This window comes from Elaeis guineensis, chromosome 7 (assembly GCF_000442705.2).
Source record: "Elaeis guineensis isolate ETL-2024a chromosome 7, EG11, whole genome shotgun sequence".
NCBI classification, from domain to species: Eukaryota; Viridiplantae; Streptophyta; class Magnoliopsida; order Arecales; family Arecaceae; genus Elaeis; species Elaeis guineensis.
The window spans coordinates 80,977,856-81,004,695 of NC_025999.2; the positions used below are offsets into that span (position 1 = coordinate 80,977,856).

General features: G+C 36.8%; 1 protein-coding gene across 1 annotated transcript in view; it reads right to left on the reverse strand.

Moving 5' to 3' along the window:
• LOC105048870 (fimbrin-2) overlaps nt 1–18,984 on the reverse strand; it is a 29,064-nt gene extending 10,080 nt beyond the window's left edge. The window contains exons 1-7 of the mRNA XM_010928340.4: nt 18,391–18,984; nt 18,128–18,304; nt 17,809–18,038; nt 17,548–17,719; nt 15,466–15,504; nt 15,166–15,234; nt 14,932–15,048 (exon numbers count right to left, since the gene is read on the reverse strand). Of these exons, the coding sequence (XP_010926642.2) occupies nt 14,932–15,048; nt 15,166–15,234; nt 15,466–15,504; nt 17,548–17,719; nt 17,809–18,038; nt 18,128–18,304; nt 18,391–18,477 (891 nt within the window). The 5' untranslated portion in view covers nt 18,478–18,984. The remainder of the gene's footprint in view (nt 1–14,931; nt 15,049–15,165; nt 15,235–15,465; nt 15,505–17,547; nt 17,720–17,808; nt 18,039–18,127; nt 18,305–18,390) is intronic.
• Nucleotides 18,985–26,840: the final 7,856 nt, after the last annotated feature.

Here is a 26,840-nt window from a genome sequence, read left to right on the forward strand (position 1 = left end):
GGTAAATATGACACAAAAGATTTGGATTGTCCTGTCATGTGACTAGTAGCTCCTGAGTCTAGGATCCAATATTTGGAAGTATCTAAAGCAGTAAGTGCACTACTATTATTGGAAGTATAAGAACTAATTTGTACAAAATTGAAAGAAGAATTGCTAAGCAAACCCGTAGCAGATGAAGAGGTAGTGCTAGAAGTGTTCAGCTTGGTCAAAATTTGACGTAGATTCTGAAGTTTCTCCACAGACAAAGAACCTCCAACAGTAGTAGATGGAGTAGCAGAAGTAGACGAAGCCGTAGTAGACAGAGATGCTGAAACAGATGTAGTATTGAGGACTTCAGAAAAATTGGCTTGACCACGGCCATTTGTTCCTCCAGAGCGCCCACCTCCTCGTCGACCTCCTCTACCATGACCTTGGATAGATTAAGGACGACCATGTAACTGCCAGCATGTATCATGGATGTGCCCAGTTTTGTTGCAATAAGAGCATACCCGCGTATCTCGATCACTTCTGTTGCGTGGCTGTGATTGGGGCTGAGCGATCATCGCAGAACGGACTGTTTCATTAGAGGAGGCAATCATCACACGTCGATGGGTTTCCTCACTTAGAATTAGTGAGAAGACTTGATTGAGAGAAGGCAGATCAGACTTCGACCCAAAATTTGAACTTTAATTGGATCAAATTCTTCATTGAGGCCACCAAGAAAATCAAAGATTCGCTCCTCATCTGTAAATTTTTTGAACTCAGCAGCATCACTAGCGCAACTAGCTTTGAAGGGACGATAAAAATCCAGCTCTGACCATAAACGTTGAAATTCTGCCATGTAATCGGTGACAGAAAAATTGCCCTGTTTGAGTGCACGTATCTGCGTTTGAGCTCAAAAGCTTGGGTTGTGTTGCCATATTGTGAATAAGTTCGAACAGCAGCCTCCCAAATTTCTTGAGCGGTTTCAAAGAATGACATGCCCTGAGCAACTGAGGGCACCATGGAGTTGATTAACCAGGCCATCACGAGTGAGTTCTCTGACTCCCACTGTACAAAAGCAGTGTCTCCTATTGGTGGCTGTGGTTTAGCTTCGGTAAGAAAACCCTCCAAACCACGGGCTTTAATGAACAGCCGCACATTTCTGGCCCATAAAAGATAAGTGAGGGGTCCGTCCAATCGAACAGAACTGATCTGAAGAGAAGGATTATCCATCCCAGATCGAGAAGTAGAGGAACGAGTCACCACCTCACTTATTGTCTTCTCCAACTCCTCCTTAGTGAAACCGCCTGACATTTTTCTCACAAAAAAATCACTGAAGCATAATCATCCTCATTTTTTTTTTTTTTGGAAGGAAAAAAAGAAATCAAGTGGAAAGGATGGAAAGGAATCTTGATACCATGGCAGAAATTTTGATACCACGGCAGAGGGGTTTCCCCCGTTCACTGGAATTCATGGCATTGCACGATGAGTTTGCACAGCGAGATGGCGTGGCGGGGCGGCGACGTTGATGGAACCGTGGCGGCTCTGAGGCGGTTGCAGCAGCGAAGAAGAAGTAGAAGACGTTCGGTAACAAAGAAGAAGAAGAAGAAGAAGGAGGCAGCGGCGGCGATAGAAGGCGCGGCGGCGGCGTCAGAAGGCGCGGCGGCGTCAGCAATGAGATGGCGAAGCGAAGAAGAAGAATACGGTGGTGGATCGATGAGATCGGAGAAGAAGAAGATGGTGTTGGTGGTGGCAGCAAGACGACGGCGGTGGTTACAGGATTGGACGGAGACGGCAGCGGTGGCGGGATTGGTCGGTGGAGATGAGGGGACAGGGTGGTGCCGGATAGAGATGAGGGGACGGAGATGAGGGCAGGGTGATGTCTGGGTGGTGGAGTTGAGGAACAAGTGGGAAAGGATTAGAACGAGTGGGAAGGAGATGAGGGAAAGGATTAGAAGGAGGGATTAGGAATCAAAAAATTCATGGATTAGGACCTGGTGCTCTGATACCATGTTGAACGTGGAGGAAAGGAGGAAAAGAGAGATTATTTTTTATTATCTTCAAATGGGGTAGAGTAGTCTTCATTATATACAATATTTAGTCTTTTTACAAGGAAATAGCACAACCCATTGCCACCTTGATTTTTCCTAATTAAAGAATCTAATTAGGGAATATATTATAATCCAGAGTCACCACTATCCCTAATTAGAATATCTAATTAGGGTAATACAGCTCATTTTCCAACATCTCCCTTCTTTTCCGGGCCTGTGGGCACGACTACCGGCGACAGGTGTCGTCGGATTTCGTCGGAGAAGAAAATCCCTGTTCGGCCTCTTCTTTTTCCTGATTTTTATGGCACCGACGGTCACCGCCGACCGCCGACCATGGCCTCTCCGAGCTCGGGAGGGTCGCCTCTTGCCGTCAGCCACCGCCGTGCAGGGTATGGCCGTGATCGGCCGGTCAAAGGCAAGGGACCTCTAGGTCCCCTGTTTCGGTCAAAGAAGGCCACGGGAAGAAGGAAAGAAAAAGAAAAAGAAAAGAAAAAGAAAAAAGAGAGAGAGAGAGGAAAAAAAAATATGAGAGAAAGTTTCTCTCATCTCTCCCTCTTAAGTCTAAACCATTGCTTTCTCTCTCTAGAATTGGACTTTCTCTCTATTTTCTCTCTCTAAATTTTTTCTCTCCTCATTTCTCTCACTAAGAAGCCCTATGGATCTCCTATTAGGCCATCTTTTCCACTCCTAGAGACCTATGACCTTGAATCGATTTAGAGCCGAAGGGGGGGATTTATTGGACTGATCATCAAGTCAGTCATCTTCTTATATTATGTAATTTTATTAAATATATGAAATAAAATTTAATGATGATTTAATATTTTAAATAGGATTGTCTGATTCATTTAAGAAAGATTAAAAGGTCTAGGGCGATCGAGGTAAGTAAATCTTACGCTCCTTATTTATTTTTAAATCTTCATGATTTTCATGCATATGATCTCTTATTGATGAAGTCATATTTTTCGTAAAATAGGGATCAGCATATGTGATATGAAAAAGCATGTTTTATTATAAGCATTGATTGCATGAATGTATTTTATAAAAAGTTGCATGATTATGAAGCATAAAATTTTATTGTTTTCCATCTATGTATATGTATGTTTTAAGAAAAAGATATAATGATTTTAAAAAGACTCTCAGATGGCTATAAATAAATTTCTTCGGGAAGGTCGACATCCGGAGCTAGCATTCACACAAAACATGGCCCTGCCAGCGGGTATAAAGTTGGCACATGAATTAAGAACTCTGTCGATTAAGAAATATGGTCCTGTCACAGGTATAATAGTGACCTTAGCACGAACATCGGTGAGCAATTTTTTTGAAACATGACACGAATACATGACAAAAATGATTTATGATTCATGATTGTGAAATATATATGATTTATACATGCATGATGAGCTTATAACTTATTTTATTATATGCTCTATGAAATATTTATTTTTACAATAATTGTTATTTACTAAATGCATGGTTTGCCATACCGTGCCGAACCGACCGGTACACCCCATCTCGTACCGGACCGCGGGAAACCGGCACGATTCGGCCGGTAAAATCGGTACACCGGCGGTACGATGAATAAAGAACGGAAAGTGAGAAAGAGAGAGAGGAGAGGGAAGAGAGGGAGGTGGGAGCCGCCGGAGGCCGGCAGTGGCCGGCTGCGACCGTCGGAGAGCTTTCGAGCCCTGTATTGCCCGATAGGGCTTTCAAGAGAGCAAAAAGAGAGAGAGAGCGCTCGAAGGGGGGGTGGAGAACCTACCGAGTAACGCGTAAGAACCTGCCCTTGGGAGGAAACAACAACTGGAAACGGTTGCTAATACCCCGTAGGCTGAGGAGCAAAAGAAGGAAGGAGCCCGAGGGGCTCGCGTCTGATTAGCTAGTTGGTGAGGCAATAGCTTACCAAGGCGATGATCAGTAGCTGGTCCGAGAGGATGATCAGCCACACTGGGACTGAGACACGGCCCAGACTCCTACGGAGGCAACAGACGACGTGTGAAAGCCCGGCCCACTAAACCCTGTAAAAAAAAAAAAAAACAAAAACAAAAACAGAGCAGGAAGACTCCCGATCGGAGTCTTCCTCTTCCCCCGTTTCCAATCAAAAATCGGAGTCCTAGGGCCATTAAAAGACCCTAGGACGAACTCTATAAGAATCCCCCCTCTCCTCTATGGGTAGACCCTTCAGTCACGACGATTACCGGAGATTTTTCTCCGATTTTCTCGTTTGAAGCCGCGGCCCCTCGACCTGTGCTCGCCGCGATTTCACGCCGGTGGGGGTCACCGGAGGTTGTGGTAAGGTCTCCTTCCTCTCCCTCTCTTCTCTCCCTTCTTTCCTGTGCCTGTGGGCACGATTGCCGGCGACGGGTGTCGCCGGATTTTGTTGGAAAAGAGAACCTCTGTCCGGCCTCTTTTCTCTGATTTTCCGGCACCGACGGTCATCACCGACCGCCGGTACAGGCCCTCCGAACTGGGGGAAGGCCGCCCTTGCCCCCGGCCACCGCGGGCAAAGGGTGGCCGTGATCGGCCGACGTGGGGAACGGGGACCTTTAGGTCCCTTGTTCCGGCCAAAGAAGCCACGGGAAGGAAAAGAAAAAGAAAAAGAAAAGAAAAAGGAAAAGAAAAAGAAAAAGAAAAGAAAAAGGAAAAGAAAAAGAAAAAGAAAAGGAAAAAGAAAAAAAAAAAGAAAAGAAGAAGAAGAAGAAAAAGAAAAATATATAGTCAAATAATAATAATAATAATAATAATAAAAAAAGAAAAGAAAAGAAAAGAAAAATATATAAAATAATAAGAATTAAAAAAAAAAAAGAGAGAAAGTTTCGCTCATCCCTCTCTAAAGTCTTTCTCTCTCTAGAATTGGATTCATTCTCTCTCTACTTTCTCTCTCTAAAAAAAATTTCTCTCTCCAAGAAATCCTATGAATCTCTTATTAGGCTATCTTCTTCACTTCTAGGGACCTATGACCTTAAATCGGGTTAAAGCCGAAGGGAGAGATTTATTGGACTGATCATCAAATCGGTCATTTCTTTATATTATGTAATTTTATTAAAAATATGAAATTTATTAATGATTTAATATTTTAATTAGGACTGTCTGATTCTTTTAAGGAAGATTAAAAGGTCCAGGATGATCGAGGTAAGTAGATCTTATGCTCCTTATTTATTTTTTTTAAAATGATCATATTTTTATGCAAAGAATTGATATTGATGAAATCATAATTTTTATAAAATAAGGATCGGCATATGTGATATGAAAAAGTATGTTTTATTACGATCATTGATTTCATGAATATGTCTTATGAAAATAGCATGATTATGAAGTATGAATTTCATTATTTTTCCATCTATGTATATGTATGCTTTAAGAAAAAGATATAATGATTTCAAAGGCTCTCAGATGGCTATGAATGAATCCCTACGGGAAGGTCGACATCCGGAGCTAGCATCCACATGAAACATGGCCCTGCCAGCGGGTATAAAGTTGGCACATAAATTAAGAACTCTGTCGATTAAGAAACATGGCCCTGTCACGGGTATAATAGTAACCTTAGCACGAATATCTGTGAGCAATGTTTTGAAACATGACATGAATACATGATGAAAATGATTTACGATTCATAATTGTGAAATATACATGATTTATGCATACATGATGAGCTTATAACTTGTTTTATTATATGCTCTATGAAATATTTATTTTTCAATAATTGTTATTTGCTAAATGATGCATTATCATAGAAAACTTATGCTTGATTCGGTAAGGAAGCGGAAGTCTACTTACTGAGCTAGTGTAGCTCATATTCTTTTTGTTTTCTTTTTCATGTACAGAGAAATAAGGCTAGGACCGAAGAAAAGGGAATCCAGGCTTGGGGATCAGCAAAGCAAGCTTGAAAATTTTGCACTAGGAATTCAGTTTATGTTTATGGATTGTAGTCATTATGAATTTTAAGACTTTGATTATTTCATCTTTGGATTTAGATGCTTTGAACCAGTTTTGGTTTAATTAAATAATTGAATTGAACTTTATTATTACATTTATTTGAGATACACCTGTTATTATATTTAAGAAGATGAATTTTGGCTTCGTGTTATCGTGGGTCCCCCTCGGTAGCATGGCCGTGTTATGTCCCGGGTTTGGGGCGTGCCATTTTATGGTATCAGAGCAATAGGTTTAATCAAGGATAGAACTTAAAACCTAACAGTGAGTAGCTAGGTTACGCATAGTTAGACTCTGACTTAAATTATTAACTGTACTGTAACTCTGTTAAAAATAACGTAATAATGATTGGCATTTGAATAGGAAGCGATGAGCGATAGGGAGGGCGAGACTTTGGCAAATATGGCCGCTAGGACAAGAGGAGCAAAGGAGCAAGACTGACGTCACGAGGAGCTGACAATCAACCAGCTGAGCGGGCTCCTGACGCACCGGCCACACAGGCGGACATTGCTGGTGTATGTCAAGTGGTGGCTCAGCTTATTCAGCAGCAAGCACAGACTGCTCCTCGACCGACATTATCTATGGAGTCATACTACGAGAGATTCAGAAGGCTCAACCCACCTCTATTTGAGGGTGGATCTGATCCTATGGCTACAGAGACATGGATTCGAGAGATGAAAAAGATGTTTGATGCCCTGCAATACCCTGAGAATGTGAAGGTCCGATTAGCCATTCCTATGTTAAAAGGAAATGCCGAGTTTTGGTGGACTGCAATAAAAGCTGCCTATGGGAACAATGATGATCAGCTCACTTGGGAAGAATTCAAAGAGATATTTTATGATCAGTACTTTCCGGGACAATGAGATTGGTAAAAGAAAATGAGTTTCTAGCCTTAAAGCAAAAGGATGATATGACGGTGCTAGAATATGCTAACAAGTTTAATGAGCTAGGCCGCTTCTGCCCCCAACTTATGGAATTCGAAAGGAGTAAAGCTAACATATTTGAACAAGGTCTAAGATATGGAATTCGATCCCGTCTGTTTTCTCATATTTTCAATAACTACAAGGACGTACTGGAGCGAGCTTTGAAAGTGGAATCTGAATTGAAAAGAGCAGAACTAGAAAGAGGAGATAAGAAGAGACCGAGATCAGCAGGAAATCTAAAGGATCAGCAGAAAAATTTCAAAAATAATAACTCTGATAAGAAGAAAGAATCTTCATCCTGCTCCTACTGTGGAAAAAATCACAATGGACCTTGTCTCAAAGGATTGGAGCATGCTTCTTATGTGGTGAAAAAGGACATATGGCTCGTGATTGCCCAAATAAGAAAAGAGATGACTCTAGATCTAGCAAACCAGTTGATCAAAAACAAAAAGGAAACGCACGAGTGTTTACTTTAAACCAGCAGGAGGCCAATGCAAATGATCAAGTGGTGACAGGTATTATCCCAATCAATTCTATTTATGCTCGTGTGTTATTCGATTCTGGCTCTTCACACTCTTTTATCTCTCAAGTTTGCTACTTCTTTGAATTGTGTGCCTGGAAAACTAAATGAACCATTATATGTTAGCACACCTTTTAAAAATATTGTTGTTGCTGACATTATTTTCAAGAATTGCATAATCCAAATAGAAGAAAAAGAATTAGCAGCAGATTTGATTCAGCTAAATATGTATGATTTTGATGTTATTCTTGGGATGAACTGGTTATCTTCATACCATGCACATATTGATTGTTTTGAAAAAAGAGTGGTATTTCAAATTCCGGATGAATCGCAATTCTTCTTTCAAGGCGAAGTCCATAATACGGAATCCAAACAATCTTTGGGTATTATCTCAATCATGAACGCAAGAAAAGCTTTAAGGAAAGGATGCAAAGCATTTTTGGCCCATGTAATAGACGTCGAGAAGGAAAAGATAAAGCTGGATGATATCCCAATTGTCAAAGAATTTTCTGATATTTTTCCAGATGAACTACCCGGATTGCCCCCAGAGCGTGAAGTTGAATTTAAAATTGATATCACCCCAGGAACCGGACCTATTTCGAAACCTCCTTACCGGATGGCTCCCGTAGAATTACGAGAATTAAAGGATCAATTGCAAGAACTTTTGAATAAAAAGTTTGTCCGGCCAAGTACATCACCCTGGGGAGCTCCTGTGTTATTTGTGAAAAAGAAAGATGGAAGCATGCGATTATGCATTAACTATCGGGAGTTGAACAAGGTAACCATAAAGAACAAATATCCTCTTCCACGAATAGATGACTTATTTGATCAACTTCAGGGTGCTCAAGTTTTCTCCAAAATTGACTTACGATCAGGCTATCATCAACTAAGAATTAGAGATGAAGATGTACCTAAGACTGCATTTAGAACCAGGTATGGCCATTATGAATTTTTAGTAATGCCTTTTGGACTAACCAATGCACCGGCTGCTTTTATGGATATGATGAACAGGATTTTCAAGCCGTATCTGGATCAATTCGTTGTTGTTTTTATTGATGATATCCTAGTGTATTCTAAAAATATTGAGGAACATGAGAGACATCTGAGGATCGTATTTCAGACCTTGAGAAAAGAGAAGCTCTTCGCCAAGCTTAGCAAGTGTGAATTCTGGTTGGATAGTGTTTTCTTCCTCGGCCATGTAATATCTAAGGAAGGAATCTCAGTCGATCCAAAGAAGATAGAAGCCGTGGTAAATTGGCCTCGTCCGACTAATGTGACGGAAGTTAGAAGCTTCTTAGGCTTAGCTGGTTATTATAGAAGATTCGTCAAAAGATTTTCTCAAATTGCAATTCCTCTGACTCGCTTAACTCAGAAACGAATAAAATTTGAATGGAGCAGTGAATGTGAGCAGAGTTTTCAAGATTTGAAGCAACGATTGATATCTGCCCCAGTTCTTACCCTACCATCTAATGAAGGAGGATTTGTCCTTTATAGTGATGCTTCTAAGAAAGGATTAGGTTGTGTGTTGATGCAGAATGATAAGGTCATAGCTTATGCTTCTCGACAATTAAAAGCCTATGAGCAGAATTATCCGACCCATGATTTGGAGTTAGCAGCTATTATTTTTGCTTTAAAAATTTGGCGACACTATTTATATGGAGAATCATGTAAAATCTTTACTGATCATAAAAGCTTGAAATACTTATTTACTCAAAAAGAGCTGAATATGAGGCAAAGAAGGTGGCTTGAACTATTAAAAGATTATGATCTAAATATTAAATATCACCCTGGAAAAGCTAATGTGGTGGCAGATGCACTTAGTAGGAAGTCTTCAGCGAATGTGATGACTCTGCTATCCTTTCAGCAACAAATTCTTAGGGATCTTAAAATTTGCAAATTGAAGTGACTTGTTCTGATGTTAAGAATGTGTTAGCAAATTTAATGGTACAACCAGCATTGATCGAACAGATAAAACGGCTCAACAAAGTGATATTCATGTATGTCAGATTAAGAAGGACATGGAGAAAGGATTACGAACTGAGTTTAGACTCCATACAGATGGAACTCTTTATTTTGGGAACAGATTATGTATACCAGGTGATCATGAACTAAAAAGAAAAATTTTGGAAGAAGCCCATAAATCCCGTTTCTCTTTTCATCCCGGTAGTACAAAGATGTATAGAGATTTAAAACAACTCTTCTGGTGGAATGGAATGAAGCAGGAGATAGCTCGGTTTGTATCTCAATGCTTGGTATGCCAACAAGTGAAAGCCGAACATCAAAGACCTGCTGGTCTGCTAAGACCATTAGAGATACCAGAATGGAAATGGAAACATATCACGATGGATTTCGTTACTGGACTTCCAAGGACAACAAGAAAAAATGATGCAGTGTGGGTGATTGTTGATCGGCTTACTAAATCAGCTCACTTTCTACCTTTTCGAGTTGGCACTCCGCTTGATAAGTTAGCCCAGATGTATATTGATGGAATTGTACGTCTGCATGGTGTTCCAATAAGTATTGTATCTGATCGAGACCCACGATTTGTATCTAGATTTTGGAAAAGTTTTCAAGATGCCTTGGGAACAGAATTGAGGCTTAGTACTGCATTCCATCCTCAGACCGATGGCCAATCTGAAAGGACAATTCAAACTCTGGAAGATATGTTAAGAGCTTGTGCTTTTGACTTCGGAGGACATTGGGATAATCATGTGGCATTGATTGAATTTGCATATAATAACAGTTTTCATTCTAGTATCCAGATGGCACCCTATGAAGCCCTATATGGAAGAAAGTGTAGATCCCCTCTGTATTGGGATGAAGTGGGTGAAAAGAAATTAATTGGTCCCGAGTTAGTTCAAGATGCCAGAGACAAAATTTATCTAATCAAGAGAAGACTCAAGGCAGCACAGGATAGACAAAAGAGTTGGGCAGATAGAAAAAAAAGAGAATTAGAATTTCAGGTCGGTAATCATGTTTTTCTAAAAGTATCACCTACTAAGGGTGTCATGAGGTTCGGGAGACATGGCAAGCTGAGTCCGCGATATATTGGACCTTTTGAAATTTTAAATCGAGTAGGAGATGTTGCATACGAACTAGCCTTACCACCAGATTTATCCAAAGTGCACAATGACTTTCATATTTCACTACTGAGGAAGTTTGTACCTGATCCAAACAGTGTGATAAAGTATGAGCCATTGCAAGTTCATGAAGATCTAACCTATGAAGAATTTCCTCTGTGAATTATTGACCGAAAAGAGCAAGTTCTAAGACGGCGTACCATTCCATACGTAAAGATTCATTGGAGTAATCATGAAGAGAGAGAGGCTACTTGGGAGCTTGAAGACGATATGAAGACGAAATATCCACACTTATTTGAAAATGAAGGTATGTTAAATTTCGAGGACGAAATTTTTTTTTAAGGGGGTAGAATGTGAAAGCCCGGCCCACTAAGCCCTGTAAAAAAAAAAAAAAACAAAAACAAAAACAGAGCAGGAAGACTCCCGATCGAAGTCTCCCTCTTCCCCCGTTTTCGATCAAAAATCGGAGTCCTAGGGCCATTAAAAGACCCTAGGACGAACTCTATAAGAACCCCCCTCTCCTCTATGGGTAGACCCTTCAGTCACGACGATTACCGGAGATTTTTCTCCGATTTTCTCGTTTGAAGCCGCGGCCCTCGACCTGTGCTCGCCGTGATTTCACGCCGGTGGGGGTCACCGGAGGTTGTGGTAAGGTCTCCTTCCTCTCCCTCTCTTCTCTCCCTTCTTTCCTGTGCCTGTGGGCACGATTGCCGGCGATGGGTGTCGCCGGATTTTGTTGGAAAAGAGAACCTCTGTCCGGCCTCTTTTCTCGATTTTCCGGCACCGACGGTCATCACCGACCGCCGATACAGGTCCTCCGAACTCGGGGGAAGGCCGCCCTTGCCGCCGGCCACCGCCGGGCAAGGGGTGGCCGTGATCGGCCGACGTGGGGAACGGGGACCTTTAGGTCCCCTGTTCCGGCCAAAGAAGGCCACGGGAAGGAAAAGAAAAAGAAAAGAAAAAGGAAAAGAAAAAGAAAAAGAAAAGAAAAAGGAAAAGAAAAAGAAAAAGAAAAGGAAAAAGAAAAAAAAAAAAAAAAAAGAAGAAAAAGAAAAAAAAAAAAAAATATATAGTCAAATAATAATAATAATAATAATAATAATAAAGAAAAGAAAAGAAGAAAAAAAAGAAAAGAAAAGAAAAATATATAAAATAATAAGAATTTAAAAAAAAAAGAGAGAGTTTCGCTCATCCCTCTCTAAAGTCTTTCTCTCTCTAGAATTGGATTCGTTCTCTCTCTACTTTCTTTCTCTCTCTAAAAAAAAAATCTCTCTCCAAGAAATCCTATGAATCCCTTATTAGGCTATCTTCTTCACTTCTAGGGACCTATGACCTTAAATCGAGTTAGAGCCGAAGGGAGAGATTTATTGGACTGATCATCAAATCGGTCATTTCTTTATATTATGTAATTTTATTAAAAATATAAATTTATTAATGATTTAATATTTTAATTAGGACTGTCTGATTCTTTTAAGAAGATTAAAAGGTCCAGGACGATCGAGGTAAGTAGATCTTATGCTCCTTATTTATTTTTTTTAAAATGATCATATTTTTATGCAAAGAATTGATATTGATGAAATCATAAATTTTCATAAAATAAGGATCGGTATATGTGATATGAAAAAGCATGTTTTATTACGATCATTGATTTCATGAATATGTCTTATGAAAATAGCATGATTATGAAGTATGAATTTCATTATTTTTCCATCTATGTATATGTATGCTTTAAGGAAAAGATATAATGATTTCAAAGACTCTCAGATGGCTATGAATGAATCCCTACGGGAAGGTCGACATCCGGAGCTAGCATCCACATGAAATATGGCCCTGCCAGGGGTATAAAGTTGGCACATGAATTAAGAACTCTGTGATTAAGAAACATGGCCCTGTCACGGGTATAATAGTGACCTTAGCACGAATATCTGTGAGCAATGTTTTGAAACATGACATGAATACATGATGAAAATGATTTACGATTCATAATTGTGAAATATACATGATTTATGCATGCATGATGAGCTTATAACTTGTTTTATTATATGCTCTATGAAATATTTATTTTTGCAATAATTGTTATTTGCTAAATGATGCATTATCATAGAAAACTTATGCTTGATCCGGTAAGGAAGCAGAAGTCTACTTACTGAGCTAGTGTAGCTCATATTCTTTTTGTTTTCTTTTTCATGTACAGAGAAATAAGGCTAGGACCGAAGAAAAGGGAATCCAGGCTTGGGGATCAGCAAAGCAAGCTTGGAAATTTTGCACTAGGAATTCAGTTTATGTTTATGGATTGTAGTCATTATGAATTTTAAGACTTTGATTATTTCATCTTTGGATTTAGATGCTCTGAACCAGTTTTGGTTTAATTAAATAATTGAATTGAACTTTATTATTACATTTATTTGAGATACACCTGTTATTATATTTAAGAAGATGAATTTTGGCTTCGTGTTATCGTGGGTCCATCCCTCGGTAGCATGGCCGTGTTATGTCCCGGGTTTGGAGCGTGACACGACACCTCCGTTGCGAGGCTCCCGATGGCCGGCGAGCCGACGCCGATGGCCTGAGGACGGTCGAGCAGGCGGAGCCCCTCCGCGGCTCCGCCCCCTTCTTTTTCGAAAGAGACGTCGTCTGTTTCGATTTTTTTTTTTTGTTTTAAACTTATGAAGTCGGCAACTGGATTGCGACTTAAGAATTTTTTTAAAAAAAATAAAAATCGTGAAGCCGGCAAATCGTTTGCCGACTTCACTTAAAACCACGTTTTTAAAAAAATTTGCGAAACAGGGGCATCCGATGCCCCTGTTTCACGCCTGCGGCACCGCGCGCGTGGACAGCGCCCTCCGACGGCCACGGCGGCCAGTCGGAGACCGTCCGGCGGCCCCGCCGCTCCTTCCCCTCCCTCTTTCTCTCTCTCTCTATTTCTCTCAATTTCTCACTTTCTTCTTCCGGTTCAGGTCGTCGGTTCGGTATGGTATGAAACCATACCGAACCATACCGTCGGCCGGCCAAATGGCGATGGTACCGGTTCAGCAAATCTTGGCTAAATGATGCATTATCATAGAAAATTTATGCTTGATCCGGTAAGGAAGCGGAAGTCTACTTACTAAGCTAGTGTAGCTCATATTCTTTTTGTTTTCTTTTTCATGTACAGAGAAATAAGGCTAGGACTGGTGAAAAGGAATCCAGGCTTGAGGATCAACAAAGCAAGCTTGAAAATTTTGTACTAGGAATTCAGTTTATGTTTATGGATTGTAGCTATTATGAATTTTGAGGCTTGGATTATTTTTTTTACCTTTGGATTTAGATGCTCTGAACCAGTTTTGGTTTAATTAAATATTTGAATTGAACTTTATTATTACATTTATTTATGATGCACCTATTATTATATTTAAGAAGATGAATTTTGTCTTCGTGTTATCGTGGGCCCCATCCCTCGGTAGCATGGCTGTGTTATGTCTCGGATTTGGGGCGTGACAAAATACATCTGAAATTCCTTGAAACTAGGAAATGAATGTTTGGAGGTTACTTGACTATATATCAAGTCATCTTAAACTAGACAACATTAATAGAGTTAGTGTTCTAAAACTGTTGTAGGTTTTTAAATTAAGAATCCAAAATGCTGATCTTAGTATAGGCATCTTAAAGCAAATACAAGCCAAAATACAACAATTTTGGATGTTACTAACCATTAAACAAAAATAAAACATTGTATCGCCATTAAAACTAGAAAATTTTAGAAGAATTTGGTACATAAGCAAGGAGACCTCTGAAAAACACAAGTTTTTAGCTTCTAAGCACTCTAAACATCATTCAAACATGCTAACATTGTATATTTCATTTGGAACCTTCAACATTGATTCGATCAAAACTGGAGAAACATATGTGCAAGCTCAAATATATGCATGAAGCACTTATGGGCGTATCTGCGCATAAGCATATGTACACCGGGACATTTCAATTGTGAATTCATGATCCATAGCATCTAAAATGGTCGCAACCCTAGAATATATAGCTGGATTCTTACCCATCTACCAATCGGTCGCATAATACATAATTTTGGGACCATGCGTGCTTTTAGATGTTTCAATCATGATTAACAGTTTTAGTTGATAACTAGCAACACATTAAAAGCGATATAGGAACAACATAAATTATATTGGATAAAGCTAAGAATTTATTTACCAAAAAATCAAAGAATTGAAAAGCAAATATACTTTTGGCAGTGAAGACAAATTAATTTAATAGTGAACATATGCTTTATGAATTTCCTGAACAAAATTCATGAAAAGTTGGTAGGTTGATATTCACCATGTTTTTCAGATAGTTCTGTTGCAGACTAAAAAGAAATTATATAACATACAACATTTTGAAAAAATAAAAAGGATTACTGGTTATGAAATTCAAAGTTGAAATATGCAAAATATATTTAGAATTATTTAACTTTAATAGTCACATGAACCTACCTTTACATCTGATGAGAAATTTGTTATCTGTCTCTTAAAGCTACTTTTCTTCAGCTGAAAGTTCATCCATCTCAGTAATATCTTCTCTGGTGGTAGACTCATCAGCTCTTCAACGTCCTGTAAAACCAAGAGAATTCAAGGCACTTGATGCAAATTTTTTGAAACTTTAATTAAGAAAGCCAATCAAAATTTCTGAAAGGAAATTATTACTATGAATAAGATGTTGTGACACACCTTGCTGTCATCAACCAATTCTACTAATTGAGGAGTTTTCTTCAGGTTAACATCTGCCAGAAGTTGTATCTGTAGTGGCATTATGATAAACACATGGTTAAATCCTTTTTCCAATAATATAATAAAATATTGAAAGAAAATCTCAACAACCAAACAGTTCTGCTTTTCTAATATATATATTAATTATTTTAATCTTTTTTTGAATGAGACAGGAATTTGAGACTGTAAATACAAGCACTGCCTTTTGGAATTTTGAATATTCAAGATAGAATTAAAGTCTTCTGAGATCACCAGACATACCTTAATAATTTGAGATATCAATCCAAGAACCAGATGAGGCTGCAAGTGTATGTGAGTGGTAAGTAAAGATGGCAGAAACAATTTTCAGAAAAGATGTACCACAAGTCTACAAGTGAAAAGAAAGTCTCTTTAAGCATTTGTGTATAGAGCTGGAGACCCATAATCAAAAGAATTTCACTTAAGATCATTCCATGTATGTACAATATAGTCCAACTTGATTATAATATTATCAGCAAAACAGACCTAATGATCATCATTTCAACAAGAGATCACAAAGCATCCACAGGACAGAAACTAAATGCAGTGGAATCCAGAGCATGAGCATGGAGCATATTGATGTATACCAGCCAAGTCAATTTCAACATTGATGGAACTGTCAGAAGTCCGTTCATCTAATACCATGTTTTTGATGTATCTGGGATGGAAAGACTAGGAGATCAAATTGCATCCAACAGTCATCATTTAGGTTACAACCTCAGTCCATCCCTTTTCTCTCTCTCGGAAAAAAAAAAAGGTCAATCCCAGCTAAACACTGATCACACCATGGGAGTTATATGGAATAAATGCTTCAAAATCTGAAATCTTTATTATAATGACCTTATTTGGAGCTAAAACCTAGGCGTTAGCATTGGAGTTTGAGATGCATCTAGCATAATAAATGGGAATTTTAAACCTGAAACAAGTTAAAAGTTGCATTCTTTTATATTTTTGTTGTTTTGAAATAAAGATGAAACAATTCAGTTTGCCTTTACTTTAGTCTATAAAGGAAGACTACTTAAGCATTTGCAAGCAAGGGATACAGAAATAAATGAGAGAGAAGTTCAAGTTCTCCTCCTCCTAAGGCAGAAGACTTGGTTTGTTACATTTTAGTTATGTATGATCCACGAGTGAGGGTTGGAACCCATTTTTTGTAGGAACCCTGGTAACCAATAAAGTCCAGCCTCAGATGTGCTCAGGTTTGGCAACACACCTGATCCTCATACACCACCAACCTATATCAGTTCCAGTTTGCCATGACAAAATGGTCTTACTCAGAGGTTCAAGGGTTCATATTTGGTGATATTTGCACTCTAGGTATTTAAGCCTATCTGTCCTCAAGACCATTTCAGGTACATTCATGTGCACATGCATGCATTTGTTTAAGAGATAGTGTACAAGGAATGCCAGAGAAGATGGCCCACCTCCATCAGACATTAAAGATATTTGCAAATAAGATGAAAAGTGATTAATAACAAACAATATAACTGGACTAAGGAGGTCACATATTACATGTACTCAACCCAAGCTTTTCAACAAACAATGCAGCTGAACCATGTATAAATTAAGATTCAAAATACCAACACCATGCAGTAAAAACACAAATTTATTGGTAGTTGAGATGCATAATACCACTGCTTCACTTGCACATAAAAGTTAAGTAGAAGCCAAATCAAGTATCTTTTCGAGTAAAATTGTCTTTTGAGAAGGTCAGGATTGTTCTTCTTTTCATGACAAAATCTCTAAATAAATGGACAAAGCACCCGTTCTTTCAGCTGCAATCATTTCAACAACAGCAAAAAATGCAAACAGGCCAACTTGTTCTCATGAAAAGCAAAGCAGAAGTTCAGCCTTTCACTGGGAAAAAAAGTAAATCAAAACGCATTCCATAAATAGCTCAGAATCTTAAAATCTTGTAGACAACCAACACACACACACAGAAATAGAGTTTGCATGCATATCAAAATATTCTAACCCCTAGGCTACAGTATGATAACATCCACAGGCTAATACCCTCAAGAATGACAAAGGAGGCTCTCGTCTACATGCAAATATGAAAACAGAAGAAAGCAAACATATCAAAAACAAAGATGCAAAATTATAAAATAACCCAGATTAGACTTTATCACAAGAAACAATTTACCAAAACAAAGTCGAATGGAACCAATAACTCCCGGAATGGTATTCACATGCTCCAAAGCACATTCAAATCAAGCTAGAAAATACATTAATCTTCATTCTTCTAAAATATTTCATATAATAACTCTAAAAAGATATCTTTAGCTGTTCCACCAGCATTAACGAATAAGAAACAGGTATACTCACCCTCCCCTCAGCAAGGTCCTGTGTCCCAATATTGACCACGGTACATCCGATGGCCTTGGCCGAGTTGAGGCACAGCGTATGGTTCTCGTTCTTCTCCCACGGGTTCAGCACCCTCTTCGTATTGATCGCCCGCTCATCGATGGTCCCAGGGACAGCCACATTAATGAGTTTGCTTCACACACACAGCACCAATCCTTAGCTTCACACGCTGCTCAACAAGTTTTAACCAGAAAAGCAGAAGGTGAAGCAGCAGTCCCTCACCATAGAAGCACACCATCCTTGGATTTCTCAAAGAGATCATCCGTCATTGGATCGATCGGTAGATACCTTCCCAACGACCCATCTCCTTCCAGATAGCTATTGATGTGAGCAACGTAGGCAGCCTTCTCCGACTCACTGATCGTATGAAGCAGAGTGGTGGTGGCGACCTTGAGGAACGCCGCCGACGACGACCTCCTCGCCCCAATCTGCCCTTGCATCTTCAAATAAACCTTCAAAACAATCCCCAAAAACACAAATTACCGAACACCGAAACAAGTCTTCCACCTGAGGAAGAAAGAAAGAACGGGTGGTACCGAACCCGAAGAAAGAGCTCGAAGTCGACATTGTCGTCGAGGTTGGGGAAGGATTCTTGGACGAAAGAGCTCTTCTGGGTCTCCGTGAGGCCGTCACCGCCGATCTTGAGCTCCGACATCGCGGCGGCCAGGTCACGGAGCTTCAAACCGCCGCCAGAGCCATGATCCCTCATCGAGAGGAACTACGAGGGATCGTCCCATGAGAAGAATGTGGTTAACAATCGAAAGAGAGGAAGAAAGGAGGGGGGGAAGTTGGTTTCTTGGTTACCTGGGATTTGAGGGAGCGGAGCTCGACCTGGGTGAACTGGTTCTGGAGCCAGGGATCGGAGACCACAACTCCTACGAAACCGGCCATTCTTTATCTTCTTTAGCTGTTGGCTTTCGGGGCTTTCTTGTGCTTCTCTTTTGCTGGACTTGGGTTGGTAAATGTGGTCCTTCTCCTTTTCTTGATCCCTTCAGTCTTCATGGAGCAATGCAATGGAGTGAAGGGAGATGGAGATGGAGTTGGAGAAAAAGTGATAGAGAGCGAGAGAGGGTGGGGCTGGTTGCAGCTCAGAGGTCAGCTAAGTTTGCAGTTGGAGAAGAGAGAGAAGAGGGGAGCGTAACGGAAAGTAGTATCACGGAAGCGTAGAGGGTGAGGCTTGTGAGGATTTAAAATTGAAGCCGTTACTATTAAAAGCTGCAATCCATCGTAGCCCGGTGGAAAACAAGAAGGAAATCTGGGAGAAACAGTTTAATTGATAAGGTTTGGGACTAAACTTCGAATTTGGAAACTGTTATGGATGGAATATTTGAGTTTAGTTTTGTGGGGATAGGGACAGCTAATAGTTTAACCAAGACTCATTTGGTTCGAGAGGTGGAGGGAAGAAAAAGCAGTTCCTGGACTCATATTTCTTAGAGTTTCAAGGGAAGCGGGATTGAAAAAAAAAAATTTATAAAAATTATCTTTCGTATAGAAGTAAAAATTCATGGAAAGATGGTTTTGATATTTTTTATGAATAAAAAATGATACTTTCTTCTTGTCTAAAATATTTTTTTACAATCTACGATAATATTTTATAAAATATTATGGATAGTTAGGATGAAATACTAAATAATAATAATAATATGATATTATATTAATATTATAATATTTATTATATTTTAATATTTATATTATTATAATATTTTTATTAATATCAATATAAATTTATATTAATATAATATTATTATTTATATAAGATTTAAGAGTAAAATGTATGGTCTTATATTATTAAGGATATAATAATATTCTATATCGTGTTCTCAGAAAAATAAGTGCTCAATCAAATATAAATTATTTTTTAATAAATTATTTTTTATAATCAAATAAATATATTAAAATTTTATTTTGAAAAAATAATATTGCAGAAGTATCTTCTTGTGAAATGTTTTCTGTGGAGAAAATTTTTTTCCATGACCAAATGATCCTGAAATAAATATAAATCTTATTTACTGTTTTATTTATTACTTAACTATGAATAGGATTAGTAGGGACCCAGGCTAAATGGATGCTAATTCTGATAACGATCAGTTGGGCTAGACATTGGAGTACAAAAGGTACCGTAGAGCATAATAAATTTGGGTAGATGATGGATATGGGATTGATATCAATTGTATGTCTCCCTGTGGCTTAGTTTGCAAGTACTTCTCATGTGCCAAATGCTACCAAGAAAGCAAGTGATGTCACCATGGGTCACAGGATCATAATCTTTTAACATTGTAGGGACACTTTCTTGTAGAAACCCGGCAAAAAAAAATAGAAGTATCACGCATGTGTGGGAGTGGTATAATCAGGTATGTTGGCAAAGGTATTCAATATGGGCAGCATTATGAGTAGGAATCTTCAAAATCTTGATTAACTAATTTAATGTGACCAATTTGAACATCTATGAAACTAGGCATGCTCGACATCTTGGAAACAATGCCTTTATATTTTATGAGTAAAAGGTCTTACCATCCCTTATTATGATTTCAATATGTGATATGTGGTTAACAATACCTAGACGATGAAAAGGTTTAAACCCTCAACCCAACTACACAACCTATGCAACATATGAATATCCAATTAGGCTCAACCTATCGGACATGCAGGCCTAAAAATCCTTATCTTCACAATCAAATAGTTCATTCCCAAAGTCTCTTAGCATAATAGATAATAGTGGACTTGTAGAGCATCCAATAAGTTTATCAATTATAATAAAAGAAAACTAGCTCGCCTGGACGGTATCCGGGCTTGTATCTGTTTAAGAGTTTGGATTTACATATCATATTGATCTTAACATAAAGCAATCGATATCAACATAATAATTTAATTTGTACTTTGAAAAGGGTATATGTATTATGACATATTACCTTTATATTATAAGTACATGTTTTCTCAATAAATAATTATAAATACATACAAAATTTATCATAATATCTCATAAAGGTCCAAAATTATATTGTAATTTATATATTTCTTGATAGATAATCGTATTAGCATGGTAATTGGTCATATATACTTTTCGAGAAGCTAATCTGATCAAATTTGAGCAATATTATTATCATCAATTCTATACCAACTTGACTATTAGACATTATCGCTTGCTGACAAGTTTTCTTTTACATTATCGAATTATGTTTCATTCAAATTCAACGTGCGTGCATTCTTTGTTCTCTAGTTTTATTTTTTTTTTTACTTAAAACTATAAAATTAGAACATAATCACTAAATTATCATTAACACAAATGCAACATCAACCAATCACAATTTTAAAATCTACTGGTAGGGAAGATTGAAAGGATTAATACTTATATCATGATCGGCCCTATAGGAGCCACCTCTATCTTTCTCGATTTAATTTCTCTACTGATTTATTTATGATCAATCCCATGCACTTATAGCAAACAAAAGGACCCACATCACATGTCCCCATATCATGAAATCCCCCACAATATATAGATCAAACAATAATAGCAAGGATTTGTTTTCTTCTGAAAATCAGATTTAAAAGCCAATTGTGATATGTGCTTGAAACCAAAACTAATCTTGGCTCAAACTCAATTCTGCATTCATGTAAGTCTCTCTTCTCTAGTTGCAAAACATTTCACTAAAAGCTCAAGCAATAGAATTCAATCACCAAAATCAATATGAACATGAACACAATATCAACCAAATTTGACAGCATAGAGTATGGAAGGAATTAATACCTGCATTCAAGTGATACTCTCCATGAGCTACCTCCATCTTTTCCATATAATTTTTCTATTGATTCACCTATAGCAAGAAGAAAGTCCTTCATCAAGAAATCCTCCACCAAACAAAGATCGAATGATAACAGCAAGGTATTTATTTTCTTATGAAAACTAGATTCAGAAGCAAAGTGTAGTTGGTCCTTGAAACTAAAATTCATCTTGATTCCAACTGAGCTTTGTAATTAAAGGGCTAGGGCTGAGCAAATAATCGAAACCTAAAGAAACCCACCTAATTCAACCCAATAGACATCGGTTTCGGTTGGTTGAAATTAAAACATAAATCAGGTGTGAAATTGGATTGGGATTTGTAAAAAGTCGATTATTAACGATCAGATTCGATTCCTACAGTTTTAATTCATATGAAACTGAACTCGACTGATATAGTATTTCATAAACTTATTTTTATTTTGGGACGGCATCATTTAGACTTCAATACTTTATTCTAAAAAATACCCCATCACTTATTTGGATTCATAAAAATATTAATGTTGAATGTTGATGGAAGCACATCAATTTGAGACAATTATGAAGTGAAAGCTTTCAGATATGGTTACTTTCAGATGAGTAAAACTTTTCTTTTTCTATTTTATTTTATACAAGTTCAAAAATAAATCTAAAATTTGTAACTTATAAGATTTATATTTTTTTTTATATTAAATTGATAAAAAAAATAAATAAACTTAAGTGGGTCAATATTGAACTTAAAATCAACACTTAGTCAACATTAAAGCCCAAATCAATAGGGCCTATCCAAATCTACTACAAATCATTCACTATGATTTCAAATGATTTATATATGATAAATGGTCGGTAGTAGTTAATTTTTTTTTAATTTAATTAGATTCGATTGGATGAAATTTTTCTTTCACCCAACACCCATGCTTGGCCCTAATAAATGCAAACACACCATCATCTTTTTATTTGTTAATGACTCATGTCTTTAATGCAATACCTCCATTAACGCAATCTCGATTAATACCTGAAAGGCAAAACGGAATCAAAGAATCACCGCATGGGTCATATTATCATTTTTTTTAAAAAAAGACAAATCAAGATTTTTTTTTTTAAAAAAAAAGGCAAATCAAGCGATCATGGAAAAAAGAAACTCTGAATCAATATTGTCATGCCTCCGACCCAAGATTGTAAATCGAGGGTCATGGCAACCACCGCATACTCATAGAAAACTCTTTCCATAAGCATACAAGACATCTTATCATACTATCCTAAAACAACAGTAAAATAATTAGACAATAATTTAAATCCAAAATATAACGATCTAAATTTCTTCTTTAATATCTCAATAAATTCAACAATGATTCATAGTCCTTACATCAAATTCAATAAGACTTTCAACCGAAAATAAAAGTATAGAATTCTGCTTCTGATCATTCTTCCATTCATATCTTGTATCATCTTAATTCCTTAATATCTGTAAAAACAGTAAAATAGGAGGTAATGAGCTAGACAGCCCAGTAAGCAATGATTACTTTTCAACAGATTTCATCAGGTATTTAAGTAAATAATCATTTATAGAAAATAAGCATATAGAGTTCATCAATTCAAAATTAATTTCAATTATGCAACATAATTCATGCCAAATTCATTTCTTTTTCGAAAATTCAAGTTTCTTTTCAAATTTTAATTTCTTTCGTTCTTAAATTCTTTTCGTCAACCATGAGCTATGACCATATTTTTTCTGTGGCAGGGTCATAACACCGCGTATCTTCTTGCGATGAGCTGCGAATCATCTGGCAGCAAAGTCCTTCGGAACTGCTGGTCTCTCTGGTGGTTTATCGCTGGTCTCTCTGGCGACGTAAACCCTCAGGATAAATCAATTGCCAACGTATATACCCCCATTGGCAGGGTCCTTTACATAGTCAGGTTGTCAATTTATAATGTTTCTTATATCATAATTCTTCATAAATCATATTTCATATTCTAATTTCGATAATAAAATATATAATCATGTAGTATCGAAATCAATCATTATAATGCATCATGAAATTAATATATTCAATCATGCTTCATCATAACATTTCAAATAACATATTTTTATAACAAAATACCATTCATCCAATTCATGCATCGTTTCACAAATCATGTCAGAAAAATATATTATAATTTATCGATAAATCTAGAAAAAATAAAATATTACTTACCTCGAACGCATTCCAATAAATCCACATAATTCTATAATTTTTTTTTCAAAAATTTTATTCGTAGATCATATCGCGATATCCCATGATCAAACATCCACAATCCTATACAAAATCAATTTCAATAATTAGAAAAAATTTGAATATCATATTTCAACAATTTAGATTGAGTCCGATCATCTAATTTCATCTAATCAAAATTTAATTAGGACCTAAACGATCCAAAGTTTGACTATCAGATCAAATTGGATAAGAAGTGATAGGACCGAGGTTTCTTCATCGATTTCATAAAATCAAGTGGAGAAAAAAAATCAGAAGAGAGAGAATTCATGAGGTACAATTCGAATTGATCAGATGACACAATCCAATATTACGATTGATCCAATATCTCGATTGATGAAATCAATATGATCAAATCAAGTCATGACTAGATCGGAATCATGAATGATCAAATCTAAAGATTCATGGTCTGATCAAGGTGGATGCCAGTACGCTGTCTGACAATCATAGATCAGAATTCTTCATTAGATCAGAAATATTAAAAGAAACTTTCATTGATAAATCAATCAAGAGAAAAAAATCGATAGAGAGAGAAATAGCTTTAGAGAGAGAAAATTCATCTTGAACTCCTCAGACGATATGATTCTACAAATTCGATCGATTGGATCAAATCATGCTAAGATTATCATATGGATAATTCAATAAAATCATAAAAAATAGAATCTTAAAAATACCTAATATGATCAAAGTGGGTGTCGGTGTACCGTCCGATGATCCAGATCAAAAATCCATCATAGGATCATTTAAATTCATCATCATTCTTCTCAAAATTCTAAAAAATCTTAGAAGAGAGAAATAATCTAGAGAGAGAATTTTAGAGAGAGAAAGTAGAGAGAAAAAGTTCAATTTTAGAGGAAAAAATACTAGTTCAGGCTGAAAAAAGAGAAGAAAGAGAGAGAAACTCTCTTTCTCATATTTTATTATTTATATTATTTTTTATTAATTAATTAATTTTATTTTTTTTCTTCTTTTCTTTCTTTTTTTTTCTTTTTCTTCATGAAAGAGAGAGGAGAGAAAATCCTATTTATTATTATTATATTATTATTATTTTATTTTTCTTCTTCTTTTTTTTTCTTTTCTTTTCTTTTTTATTCTTTTTCTTTTCTTTTTTTTCTTCTTTTCTTTTCTTCTTTCTTCTTCTTCTTTTTCTTTTCTTTTCTTTCTTCTTCTTTTCTTTTTCTTTTCTTTTTCTTTTTCTTTTTCTTTTCTTTTCCTTCTTCTTCTTCTTCTTTTCTTCTTCTCAATTTTAACTTGGGCCGAAACAGGGGACGAGGTGATCCCCTCCTTTGCTCGGCCGACCAAGGGCCGTAGCCGGCATGGCGGTGGCCGGCGACAAGGGCCGACGATCCCATGGCCCGGAGGGACCAAACCGGTGGTCGGCGGTGACCACCGACATCGGAAAATCAAAGAAAAATGATAAAAATAAAGATTTCTTCCGTAACAAAATTCGGCAACTCCGGTCGCCGGCGAGCGTGCACACAGGCATGGGAAGGAAAGGGAAGAAGAGAGGAAGGGGAGGAGGCTTACCTCCGACGCCGGCGAGACTTTTCCAACGAGCAATTGGACGGGCATAGGGACGGGTCTCCGCGGTGGTTTTCCGACGATTGCCGCTGACTGGATCTCTGGTCTTTGGTGGAAGGGAGAGAGGAGGGATCTCCTCCTTAAATAGAGCCAGAGGGGCTCTTTTCCGACTCCGATTGGGAGCCGGTGAACGGAGGAAGAAGACTCCCTTTGGGAGTCTTCTCCTCTGTTTTTTTTTTTTTTGTTTGGGCTTTGGTGGGCTGGGATTGTTTACTCGGATCGGACCATCACATTCTTTCCCTCTAAAAGAAATTTCATCTCCGAAATTTTTCTTATTTGAGTCTTCAAAGTTTCTTACTTGAATCTCATCCACAAGTTTTTCAATATTCTAATTCTTGATATAAAATTCATTCTTAAATTATTTTATAAGGAAAAAATCAATACATCAAATATTAATCTGAAACGAAACCATTCATTTTCTTATTTATCAAGATCAAATCTCAAAAATTTTCAATATTTCAGATTTCGAAATTATGATCTCATTTCTTATAAAAATCATGTTCAATATCTCACGACTCAAATTAAAATTAAATCCATCTCTTGTAGGTAGAAGAAAAATCAATGTCTCTATTCTTGCATAAGAATTTCATTCATCATCATCATTCATCATTTTTTTTAAATATTATCTACTTTTAATTTCAACCCATCATAAGATAAGAAAAACATACTTATGTGAATCATATGATGACATCCCAATCAATCAAAATTCAAAAATATTTTCTCTTATTCGTACTTTCAAAGATTGAAGATTTATCATTTCAATCTCATTCTTGAATTTTTGATATTTTAATTCTCGATACAACTTCATCATTAAGTCATTTCATAAAGATCAATATCACTATTGTTGATTGAATCAATATCACTATTTCTAGTCATCGAAATTTTCTTACTCAAACCCTCAAACTCTTAAATATTCTAATTCTTGAAGCAAATTTTATCATTAAGTCATTCCATAATAAAAATCAATAACTCAAAAATTGATCTAAATCAAAACTAGATTTTTCTTATAATCAAAATCAATATCTCTATTATAAGTAAGTATACCAATTTTCTTTATCTAAACATTAACAACTCTTAATTAATCGATTCATTATCAAATTAAATTATAAATAACTCCAATCTATCTTTTATAGAATAATCATCAATATCAATAGATAACCTCAATCTTTTCTATTCAGTCAGAGAAATAATAATGATCAAAAGAGTCCAAACTTCAAATTTTATTATACCTTAGAGATAAATATTTGAGTATAATAATCTAAGATCAAAATTATTATTCAATAAACAATCTCAAATTCTTCCTAATAAATAGAGAATTATAAAATTTAATTCTAGGATAAAAAAAATTTTATCTCAAAATATTCTGAATCTAAAATCAAAAATCAAGGGTCCACTCATCCTAAAATCAGGATGCTAAATATTTTTGTAGCATAGTAGGTAGAAGCACTACTTTTAAAAATCACATTAGGATATCTAAAATAATTCAAAATTTTAAAATATTATTCTTTCTAATATCAATAAATTTCTTGTATCAAACCATATCATCTATCATAATTCTTTAACTCAAAGGGTCAACATTCCTGACTTACTCAAAATAATCCAGATTATCATGCTTCCGCTGCGCACTCTGATCTAACAATCAAAATTTCTTAAGTTCACCAAAAAAA